Source organism: Musa acuminata, chromosome BXJ2-6 (assembly GCF_036884655.1).
Source record: "Musa acuminata AAA Group cultivar baxijiao chromosome BXJ2-6, Cavendish_Baxijiao_AAA, whole genome shotgun sequence".
NCBI classification, from domain to species: Eukaryota; Viridiplantae; Streptophyta; class Magnoliopsida; order Zingiberales; family Musaceae; genus Musa; species Musa acuminata.
The window spans coordinates 45,324,224-45,336,687 of NC_088343.1; the positions used below are offsets into that span (position 1 = coordinate 45,324,224).

Below are 12,464 nucleotides of genomic sequence, written 5' to 3' on the forward strand. Positions count from 1 at the left end.
CATATGGGGTTTAAGCCTATTAAACACGGACAGAGGAAACCCAACTCATCCGACAAGTGTGAGTGCAGAGATGGCATAGCAGTTGTCAACTCTCAGTCTCCTCCTTCCTCCTTGCTCCAAAACTCCATGATGTGTAATGGTCACAACCTCCACCCAGGTGGAAGACCCAATCATTTTTCTTTTTGCTTCTGAAATTTTTGCAGTAGTGTCGTGTAGCTAACTTTCATCCCCACCCTTTCAACGCCCTCTTATGTGTTCTTTGAACACGCTCCCATTGCTGGACTCCAAAATAAGTTGTTGAACAAGTGCAGCTACTGAAGTTTCAATTAGCAGGTTTTGTCCATATCCACATATAAGGTTACTTCTAACATGATTTTACAACCTGAATGCAACCAAAGGACCGATGATTTTAAAGCCATAAATTAGTTTCTACATGGATCATCCTTGAATACAAATCATGTTTTTCTTTTAATGATAAGGTTGTGGAAATAATATCATCAAATCAATGCTTTACGATGCAAGTTAACTATCAACTACAACGAATAGAATCACAAGTAGATCGCAGGACAGCAACTAAACTATCATAATAAATCAAAAATGCATTCTTTTTGGTCTCAGAACTTTGACAAGCTGCCAGTTTTGTTTGGATTAAATTGTTTATTAGTTTGCCATATGTGTAAAAGATGACGACAGGCATTCGTTACATATAAATTTGCTCGATGCTTCTCAGCCATGATAGTGTTAAACTTAGAATTCAGCTCCGATGGGAAAATGGATGATGGGTAAGCAATCCATAAACAGCTAACCATCAATCGACAGGTTACACTGTTCACCCTCAGAATGCGAGTGATGCAAGTTGAGCTACTGCCCCATAAAGCCATCCTAAGTATCATCTAGTCTTTCAAGAATTAGTGAAGAGAACAATGAATGCGTCGGTGGCTTTTGGAAGGCTGGAAATGATGGAGTCAGAAAAAGACTTAAAGATGCTGGTGTCTAAGAACAAGACAAGAGATTGTTTCTGTTGTTTCATGTTGTTGGAGGACATGGAATGAAACACTTTGGTTTAAATCAAGCTAAAACATTACAAAGATTTTCCTGTCTTCTAAAGAAAGAAAGGCTGCAGGGGTAGGCCTTTGACCTTGAAACCTTGTCCCCTTTAGCTGTTCTTCGATGTTCCTATGATGTGATTATTTTGTACACTGAATCTTTTGAATTGAATTTGGATGCTAACCATTTCTATTCAAAAGACTGTGATTCTTCATTGGAGTTTTGCTTGCTGGAAAATTATTTACCACACAAGGATGAAATCAGTATATACCTTCAAACTAAATTGAGGATGAAAATGAAGTTTTTTGGGCAACTGCAGAGATTTATAGCTGAAAAACAAAAAAAAAACAAGAATCTTTGATGCATATGACATCAGAGCAAGCAAGCAGCTGCATGCTGAAGTCAAAAATTTGAAGAGCCTCTAGGAGGACGATATTTATCATTTATGATTGAATTATGAACACTATGAAGTGGTAATAGCAACTGCAATCGAAAATGAACACGGCACACTCAGTAAAAAGCTACAACCGCAGCATTTCAAGTATGATCAGGAAGAGTGCTGTAGCCTCTTCTTTTCCAAACAACTACTGTCTCTTGCAAGAGATACTCCCATCAAGTTTATCAACCTAGAATATCCGCTAAGAACTTCAGATCAACAAGCATGGTTTTATGCAATATTTGCCAGCTTGAAAGCTCATAATTCATGTATAATTTACACTTGTCAAATCAACATCCTTTTCCTACATAGTCAAAAGTTGAGTAGATCTAGACCAGATATGAACTGTTTGGAAGACTGGTTTACGTCCCTATACCAGTCTGAAACCGGTAAGTGAAGATCAAAATTGGTATGCCATTCTTTTTTTCGAGTTTCTTAAACCACAATATATCCATGTTGTCAAAATTATCTCAGCCGATAGAATGCTTCTATTTGCTGTTCACTCTTAGACGCTTTGAAAGACTAGTGACTGCCAACTGAGCTGCATTACACATGATGACTACAAGATGAGCAGACCTAGGATCAAAAGCTCCTCTTCTTTTTCTTTATTAACTACAGCAGATCCAGTCAAACAACTAAACAAAGAAAGGGCAGGTGTATTGTATCAGGATGAAGAATGTCATGTCAGCTAAGGCCTAAGGCAATCAAACACCATTCTTCCGGTACCTTTTCATGTAACATTGAACAGAGGAAGAAAAGACTCGAGAGTGGCCATCTGTTCGTGCTGGTAGGATAAACTGTGAGAAATGTCAAGATACTCCCGAGAGACGATACCAGACAAATGCAGCAATGTAAAGATTCCAATCTAAAGGGACAAAAGCATCCATAAAATGATCAAGATTATGCACCACACTCAGAGTGGCCGTAGCAAATGCTAGATGTTATGAAGTGATTACTGAGCAAGCTTGAAAGCAAAGCTAATAAAACCAATAGAGAAACAGACTCAGAGGCTACAGATAGGATCTTGACTTGGATGTGGGGAAGGGCGGTTTGCATGTCATGAAGCTAATAAGAATCTAGAAAGTCTAGAAAGAAGAAGATAAAGCAGGCTTTTGACTGAATGTTCAAAGATGCAAGAACTTAGGAATAATCAACTGCAAAGATAAGGAGATCTTCTAATGAACCAAAAAAACCCAAGATATACATATATATGATGAAATCCCTTTGAAGTACTTGGAAGATGCAATAACTTACTGAGCAATAAGCTTTTAGGCGCTTAATCATGCATCCCATTCAAAGTTAGGGGGTCCATAGCTGTGGATCACTTTCTAATTGATAGACTAATTTCTCTCCTTTACAGAAAGTGACCTCAATTGCGTCCCTCAGCCAAAATTAAGCCATGCTCAGAATAAGAATAAACTAATAACACGTTCCTCTCACCTCTTCTTTCCTCTTCCTTTTCGACTTGCTCCTCTATATAAAGTATTTCCCACATTGCATGAGGGTCTGACCCACACCCACAGTGCTCTCATAGCTTCTTGTTTCAGATGCCTATCATCCTGTCATCCATCATCCAAATAACTTTTCTGTTCTTTATTTTCTTGAAGTGGACGCAAGCCAACCAGCAGCAAACTTAAATGGTAAGTTTTAGCTGTTAATGTGAAATTGCATGCATGTCAAAGACATGAATCAAATGCATGCATGCGTTGCTTGGCATCCATCAAACCGGAAGGTGACCTCACTGATGCGTGTGTTTGTGCTCTCTTTAACAAGAGTAGGAACTTAAAATACCAGAATGCTGAGCACGCCCTCACTATAAATTAACCTGAATTCCCCTCATTCTTCCTTCCTCTTCACTAAAACATCTCAGTCTAGCAGCTCTCCTAACCACTCCAAAGATTTCTCTTCCATCTTGTATTGTTGCAGCCATGCATCGAGGTGAAATTGCCAGCATTAGATACCTTTCACCCTCAGATCTGCCTTCTTTCCAGACTGACTACCACATGGCTCACGGTGACATCCCCTCTTTCTACTTCGGCAATATCTTCGGATGTTACTCTTCAAACCAAGTCCAAAGCATGCCATTGCAAGAGCTCAGTCTTTCAAACTCTGGTCTCAACTCTCACATGGTGATCGTCGAGGCCGAGGAGTACCAGCTGAACCTGGCAGAGGAGAGGAGGAAGAGGAGGATGATATCCAACAGAGAGTCCGCACGCCGGTCGCGCATGCGAAAGCAGAACCAACTCAGCGAGCTGTGGTCGCTGGTTGTCCATCTCCGGTCCACGAACCAGAAGCTTCTTGATGATCTAAACCGCGTCATTAGAGAGCATGATCAGGTCCTCCATGAGAATGCCCAGCTTAGAGATGAAGAAACCAAGCTTCAGAACAAGTTGAAGAACATACAAGCCGAAGATAAATTGTGTTCCGCAAAATCAAGAAGAAATCTGCTTAGATGAGAGTTGAATTCAGAGTTTATGGGACTCCATGAATCTGTTGGCATGTTTCACTGAGGGAGAGAGTTTTGTGTTCTTCCTTCACTTCCTCATTCCTCTGCTCTCTCTGCAACATGATTCAGCTTGAACTGTCAGTCAGAATTCCATCTAATGAAGGCTCCATGCAGAAGGATAAACTTTTAGTTTCTGAAACAAATATGACTGCACTCCTTCTGGTGTCCAATCAATTAATTCTTGGAATACCATTTTGATTGCAGTCACAACAAGTTTGATAGACAAAAAAGAACGCAGTATTAAATCTAGATATCTTGCTGGTAAAATTATATATGAACTGGCTCTCCCTATGGCCTTTTTTGTGAGCACTAATCATTCGAAGAACATTAAACTTAACCAAGTTGAATGCACGCATAAGTTGAAGGAGTCAGCAAAATGCAACACTTCATCTCTTTATGGAATATGATGCTTACATCATATAATTAGACAGATGAGGACAGAGTAAGGACTGTCGCATACAGTGGCTGCAGATATCAGATTCGTCATGCAACAGGATCTTAGAAGAAAAGGCGGCGACACCCAGTTGAGACTTGAGATCTCTTACGGATAGTGGCAATTATTGGTGGTGAGCTTTCCATAATAAGCAAACATATTGCACTAGAAGGGTGAAAGGCTGCTCTCAGCTCCAGAAAACATCAATGCTTGGATAGGCTTAGTCTTCATGCTCTACTTCAGGACTGAATTCTGAATCATTAAATCTTTTGCTTCGATTAATTGAGTTCTAATTCATTGCAGTCACATGTCTTCTTATTCCCAAACTTTGCATGACATTCCGAAATCTGGAAAATTTTGTCCACAGATCGACATCACAGCTGATTGAGCAAGTGTTGCTGATCTTACAGTGACTCCAAGGTTATTTCTAGTCCACCCTGATATCCTAAGAATCTACTAGAGATAGTGAGTTGCACCAGTTCTCCAAGGAAAATGGCTCCTTTCTTTATACTGTCATCTCCATTATCTTAAATACTTTTGCTAGTTAATTTGTAGTGGCACCTTCTTAGGTCTCCTGCTGCCTGTTGATAAGTGGAGATGTTAGGGGTTTAGAACCAGAAAATGAAGGTGTAACAATCCATGAAGCCAAGCATGCTATTGATGTCACCTGTTTCAAATCTGCAGGTTTGCCTACCAACCAAGGAAGCTCAAACTTTGTGTTCTGGTTTAGTCCTTGGAATACATATGTGAATTCACATGGTAATATTTCTTCATATATATACGACACGAAATAGCTTTGGGGTGATCAAAGAAACCATGAACAAAGGATTATATCGAAGAAAGCAGCTTAGCATGGCCTTAGGCTGATGTAAGAAACCATAACCAAAGGACTACATCGAGAGGAAGCAGCTCTATGCCTGTTTGCAGAGAAGAGAGGTCACATTTTTGAGACTGAAGAATGCTATCTATGTTCGCGTTATCGAATCGCGTGTCGATACTGATGTCAGGAAAGAAGAGGCTCTGAATAGGAAATTGAACGGCCAAGATTTGAAAGGACAATTGAACGGTCGAGATGGTATCATAAGTTCCATCACGATCTTGCGATGACTTGGAAGAGCAACCGCTCTCGCGATGGTAAGATCGAGAGTGTCCATTTCGGTTTGAGGAGACGACGGGGTTCGCAGTGGGTGGCGACAGGGAAGCCTCGGCATCGGACGGTAGGCGGTGCGAATCGATCCCCACATTGGTCTGCTCGCAGTTTGTGTTGGTTCTGAATCCCCCCTTCAGAAAGATGGAGCGCCAGGGTTGTTGCTGGAGAAGCCCCTACTCTCCACCGGGAGTCGTCTTGGGTCCACGCCCGTCAATGGCAGAGAAAGGAGGTAAGGTGTCTTCCTTCCCGAGAGGGAAAGCTGCTCCCAAATCAGCGTCCCCAAAGCAAGGTTTAGATTTCCTTGATTATACTTCCATCTCTGTGTAGTTAACGTCTAGTATACGTTTTAAAAGTCGGATTTGTTGATTGAAATCTAAGAATGATTTAGGGGAAATGTTGTGGTTTTTTCGATCGTCTGCCTTCCCCTTGAGGTAGAAACATGATATGTGTAGCATTTCGATGGTTACTATGAGCTTAACACGTTACTCAAGTTCAAACAACCGAGTAAATGCCTCGTACAACCATTGTTCGTTAGGTAAACCTGGAAACTTCCTTTTTCGACTTCCATCATCGCCTAAATCCAAAATTATTTTCACCGTCGAGCACTTATTTGCGAAAATCAAACTTTTTTATCCAGTGGCATCTTTCTTGTAGTCCCATGTTCTGAAATTCTGCATTAGAATAAGCATTTGATGGCATGTTGTGAATAGTTCATGCAATGCTAACCACATAATTTGTTCTTCCATGTTTGCGTAAGTCTATCCAATTCTTATGAGTTACGGCTAACTTATTAATCTTGGTTTTAGCTTTGTATCTTCTAATATTAGACATTTCCAACAATTGTATGTGCTTAAAAGTTAAAACAGTGTCGAAGATCCAAAGTTTGGTTGTTAAGAACCATTAACTTTGTGCAACTTTTTGACATTTATATGTGCTAGGTATTCATACTGATCAGTTCTTTGCATGCTTCCCTTCTTTGACTTGCTTTATTACATAAGCCAACTTGTTTCTTGTCTACATCCTTCAGTGCTAATGCCATGTTACTTACAAGATGATGACGTTTAGTAAGTAATTGACAGCTTATATGTTGCCATGTCAAATAGGACGGTAACTATTAGTTTGTTACTTAATGCTATTTATGGAAAGCAATGAAGGTTGCCATATTACCACTTTACTTTAGCAACTTAATATATTTTATCTATCTTGAGGAAAGGGTTTCTTCAGAATTTTCTTTTGTGGTAGGTGGCTTTGATGTTGTTATGTTCTATATGTGTTTTTGTTGATGAAAATATAATGATGCTTGTAAGCTTGAACATTTGGTTCCATAATTTTACTTATTAGTAAGCTGACAAAATATGTTTCTAGAATGATCACTTTTAATAAGAAGCAAGCAGGACCGAGGAGATATTAAACCAAGGGAAACAGTTATGTTTTCCTTATGAACTTCTGACATAATCTCACATGATTTTAGTTCAAAACCTCAATGTTGGTATCATATACCATAGCATCTCATTCTCAGCTAGACAAGTCTAGATTATAGCTTAATTTGGCGATTTTTTTCCATTATTTTCTTTTTGAACTTCCAAAGGGCTCTAGATTGTCAATGAATTGTGAAGCAGCAGAAATTTTACAAGAAATCCAGCAACACATGACTGTTCTGTCTATGGATCCAAAGATCAAATTGCCTAGGAATTATATTTTGTATTTTTTCCGATTAATTGGTTTATTTTTGAAATAATTAAGTATTTGGATCAATGATGTCTTTTTTCTCTTTCAGGTCATTTAGCAAAGCGTTGCAGTACTCCAAGATCAATGGTACTGCACAAATGTCCAGTCCGTGAAATCGGTCTTAGGGTATCCTTTAATTATTAACATATATCAGTTAGCTTGTGTATTCTGTCATTTGCTCTATTGGACAAAACTTCTTGTTGGCCCATAACTTAGGTGATAGAACTTTGAAGCTGAACGGGGTTACTGAAGCCGAGGTTTGAAGTGCAACTGTTATTTAATTACTTATTTTGACTCAGTGGCACATCTATATTAGTTTTCTTTTGACCTTAATACAGATATGCATGATTGAAAACATTTGTCCTGAGACCGTTGATAAAGTTTATGCTCTAATACCATCCTTGAAGGTAAGGGTCTCTATTTTCGACATGGGACTAATCAGGGATGTTACAATCATCCCCACTCAAAGGCTTGACGTTCTCGTCAAGCTCCAACATAACCCAAATCAGACCCTAGCATAGTGATGAGCTAACTGGCCAATAACTCCATTTTGGTCCTTCAACCATGGACCGAAATACTTAAGCGGGAGTTAACATAGTACACTCATCAGGCGCTTATAAGCTAATCATACACATTGCCCACTTCCGATGTGGGACTAATGGGATATTACAATGAGGCTTGTTAAGACTCTTAAGATCTTCTCAAGTAAACTTAAGAGTAAGCTTCTTGAGCATTGTGAAACCTTGATCTTAGATCTGGGAAAAGGATGTTGATGGTATAAATTGCCTGTACTGTATTTCACAATTCATCTCTCTCGTACTTCAAGAGTAGGTTGGCATGATTTTAAAATGCCCTTTAAGGGGTTAGGGATATGTTATATATCTGAAACCTGGTCCATTATGTGCTTTGTCAAGTCTAATCAGAGCTGTATATCTTTCCATATGGAGCTGGTACGGAGACTAAAGAGCCTTTTACATGTTGTTTTCTTATAGTTGTTTTGTTTTCTTTCAGTAATTTTAGGGATTAGTTAGTTGTATATACTATATAGTAGTTTTACTTCTTAGAATTTGCTTTATTTTTTTATATATATAAATAGTCAAAGCCATTTAAGGTGAAAGCTTATAATGTCTTTGTTCAGGTAAATAAATATAAGAATGAAGGATCAATCACAGAGGTGCTGCCTAGTCTGGCAACCTTCAGAGCTTCAAAATAAATTTTCATCATGAGTCTGTGGGTAATTCGAAAGCTTCTCCTGCTTAAGTATCATTGAAGTTATTTGTCAATTGTCATGGTAGCAGGTCGCCCCCTCTCTCTTTCCTCCTTTGTCAAATGAGGATTTGCTGATTGACCTAGCAGAATCTACCCACATAAGAATCCCAGAGGACAGACAATAACTTGATACATAAAATTTACTCTTTTCTTATAAGATTTTAGGTTCCCTCGCTGCAGTTTTTTGCAGCTGAAGTAGTGTGGTGAGCAGATTGCTAGCTACCTGTTATCAGAATCATGTTCCTCCCCCTAAGAATATCAGCCGACTCCCCCTCTGTTTTATTAGGTGACAATATGTTCTCCCTAGAGATTTAGGAAACCACCTCCTCAGTTCTATCCAGCATCCAGGTGATACATGTCAGCAACTGGATCTGCAATCTAGAATATTGTTAACTGGGTGTAATTGACAGTTCTAGCGTTCCACTTGTGCTCACACCTCATCAATCTTGTTTTCCTGCTGAAAATTTCTGTTTAGATTCAGACGCATTTATCCCGAGTGCCGTATGCTTTTTATCTGCGCTAGGCTTGTTCTCTTTGTTATTTATCGTTAATCAGTTATCAGGTTTTCTGATTGGTTGTGCAGGTTACAAATACAATATACAATACACTTATCAAGTCGAATGTCTGAGTGCATGTGGAGTTAACACGTTGGCGTGTGCACGCTATGTCAGCTCCGAGGCACCATGTCGGCTCTGACGTGGCAGTTGATTGCGATTGCTAGGGAGATGCCAGAATATGCCCTGTCATTCTCTCGCCCCTCAAAGAGGCGTGCCTTGAGTTCCTTATGGAGGGGCCTGAGGTACGGCTTGGTGCTTTCTCTGGTCAAATCCACAGCTTCGCTCTGTCTGTGGGTTCCTTTATTGTAGACCCCCTTCGAACCAAGAGGCTTGCCTTCATGTCCTTTACCTACCACCACTAGCCTTTTGTCTGGTAGAGATTCGTAGTTCGGGCCATGTTTGGACAAGACGCATGACCCGATAAGATGCATAACTTGGGCACCGATTGGTCAAGACATGTAGCTCAAGCTCATGGCTAATCGAGATGCATGACTCAGGCGCATGACCGGTTGAGATTCATAACTCGAGCTTATGATTGGCCGATATTCGTAACTCGGGCACATGACTAATCGAGATTCGTAACTCTGGCTCATTATAGGTCAAGATGCATAACTGAAGCTTATGACTAATCGAGATTTGTAACTCAAGCTCATGACCGGCCAAGATGCATAACTCGAGCACTGGTTGATCGAGATGCTTGATTTGGACACTGTTTGGCCGAGATGCATGACTTAGACTCATGACTAGCCAAGATGTGTAACTCGGGTTTTTGATTGGCCGAGATGCGTAACTCGGGTTCATGACTGGCTAAGATGCACGACTTGAGCACTGTTTGGTCGAGGTGCATGACTCCGACACTGTTTTGCCAAGGTGCATGACTTGGACACTGTTTAGCCAAGGTGCTCGATTTAGATACTATTTGGCTAAGGTGCACGACTCAGACTTATGACTGGCTGAGATGCACGACTCGGGCACTGTTTGGTCGATGTGCATGATTCAGACACTGTTTGGCCAAGGTGCACGACTCGAGCATTGTTTGGTCGAGGTGCACGACTCGTGCACTATTTGGCCAAGGTGCACGACTTGGACACTATTTGGCCAAGGTATATGATTCGGACACTGTTTGGCTAAGGTGTACGACTCGGACTCATGACTGATTGAAATGCATGACTTAGGCATTATTTGGCCAAGGTGCATGATTCGGACACTGTTTGGCTAAGGTGTATGACTCGGGCACTATTTGGCTGAGGTGCATGACTCAAACACTATTTGGCTGATGACTCGGGTACTGTTTAGCCGAGGTGCATGATTTACACGATGTTTGGCCGAGAAGCATGACTCGAACTCTTGACTGGCCGAGATATGTAACTCGGGCTCCTGACTAGTCGAGATGCATGACTCTGACACTTCTTGGCCAAGGTGTATGATTCGGATACTATTTGGCCGAGGTGCATGACTCAGACTCATAATTAGCTGAGATGCGTAACTAAGGCTTTTGACTGGCCGAGATACGTAACTCAAGCTCATGATTAGCCGAGATGCATGACTTGGGTATGTTCCACCATAGTAGGCCTTTTTTTTGTGACCTGCACACCTCAGACTCATCTACTTCCGTCCTCGTTATGGCGGGCCTTCTTCTTTCCCTAGTCTGTTCATTAGGGTAGCTCCTACCGGGGCCTCTTGTGCGACTCCTCACGCTTTCCTATCACTAGTGCCTCAGCAACAACATATTAACTAGCCCACTAGAGCATATGGGGAATGGTTACTGGTGGCCTTTAGACCAGTGACCAAAATAACCTTGAAGGTCGTAATCCCGTTAGGAACGCCTGTATAACTAATAAGGGGTGGGCATCTGGAATCCCTCGGATCGCAGTAGCAAAGCAAGTGGCGAAGTGGGAGAGGGATTCGTCCTCCTTCTATCTTAGCCCGAGGAGCATGGCCACGGGCCTCAAAGGGTGGTAGGAAATTCCCTTGGCCATGAAGTGAAACTCAAATTCCCTTGCAAGATGATCAAAAAATGAGATCTAGAACAACCTCAATTGGTTGTACCACATCTAAGCCGGGCCTCGAAGGGTGGTAGGAAATGCTCGATACATCAAGGCATTAAAAGTGTCGTATAAGGCCATTTGGGCCCAGAAGGCGGCGATATGTTCCATTGGATCGGAGCCACCATCATAGGCCTCCAATGTCAGGAGGTGGAAGTTGAGGGGGATAGGCTTGTCTTGAATTTCTTAGGCAAAGGAAGACCCAATTGAGGTACTTTTCTCGAGCTCCTCCTTGGACTTGTGGAATTCCCTTTAAACCTCGTCTAGGCGTCGATTCACCAATTATAACTAAGCCCAAAACGAGTTGTCTGTCGAGTCGGACAAAAGGGTGTCAGCTTTGGGGAAGGTCGAGGTAGCGCATCTAGGCACATGGGCACTACACTCTGCCATTGGCCTTGGGTCTCCCGATTGCTCATTAGTTAGGGGATTGGCATATGGAGCAGAGGTGGTTAGTAACTGGGGTGGCATCATGTAGGGATAAGCATAGGTTAGATCACGGGCGACGACCGTGGGGGGAGAGTCGTCTGTAGAGCTAGCTAGGGTATGAGGGGTGTGATGGTCTGCATCATCTTGACCAATGCTTGCACCTGGTGGGTGAAGTTAAGGAATGCCTTGGCGAAGACGACCAACTACCCCACGTCAGCCCTAGGAGGCGAGAGCCCAGGATCATTGAACAAACACTAATAGCACCCGGTAGTCTGAGTTGATGCGCTTTCATCCACATGCAGGAGAGTGGGGAGCTACCCTCAGGCCGAAGGTGAAGATGGTGGCGGGTGCCTACTTGCGAGGGCGTTCGTTGGGGTTGTTCAGTGGTAGATGTTCTTATGATATCGGGTCTTCTTTCTAGTGCCAAAAATATTATGCAACTTCACATCGTGGTCGAGTTGTCAACATGGTTCGATCTGATCCGAGTGTGCAAGGTTGCCAACATGGCTTCCTAACTGGAGAGAGTCAGCATCAGGTCGGATCAGGATGCCGTCTATCGAGCCAATCCAAGATAGAGCTGGGCATTGATTTTCCTTTCTTGCTGGGCTTTTGCACACAGGCTGAAGTCAGGAGAAGGAATCTTAACTTGATACCTCCGACGCTTAAGTTAGTATGGTGGTGATGTGATGGATTTGAGTGTCAAAGATCCGACCCCCAACGCTGTCTAGGAGTTCAGCTTTTATACTTGTAATCGAGGGCCGATCGTTCGCGATCCGTTAATGGTCGTCGATGCCTTGGGCGATTGGTCCGTACACTTCGCACAACGTTGATTGACTTGCATGACTTTGTGCCACGCGGTGTTGCTTC

General features: G+C 41.9%; 1 protein-coding gene across 1 annotated transcript; it reads left to right on the forward strand.

Moving 5' to 3' along the window:
- The first annotated feature begins 3,347 nt into the window (after positions 1-3,347).
- Positions 3,348-4,117, forward strand: LOC135613756 (basic leucine zipper 43-like). The gene has a single exon (XM_065110794.1). The coding sequence runs from the start codon at positions 3,412-3,414 to the stop codon at positions 3,937-3,939; it is 528 nt and encodes a 175-aa protein (XP_064966866.1). The 5' UTR covers positions 3,348-3,411; the 3' UTR covers positions 3,940-4,117.
- The last annotated feature ends 8,347 nt before the right edge of the window (positions 4,118-12,464 follow it).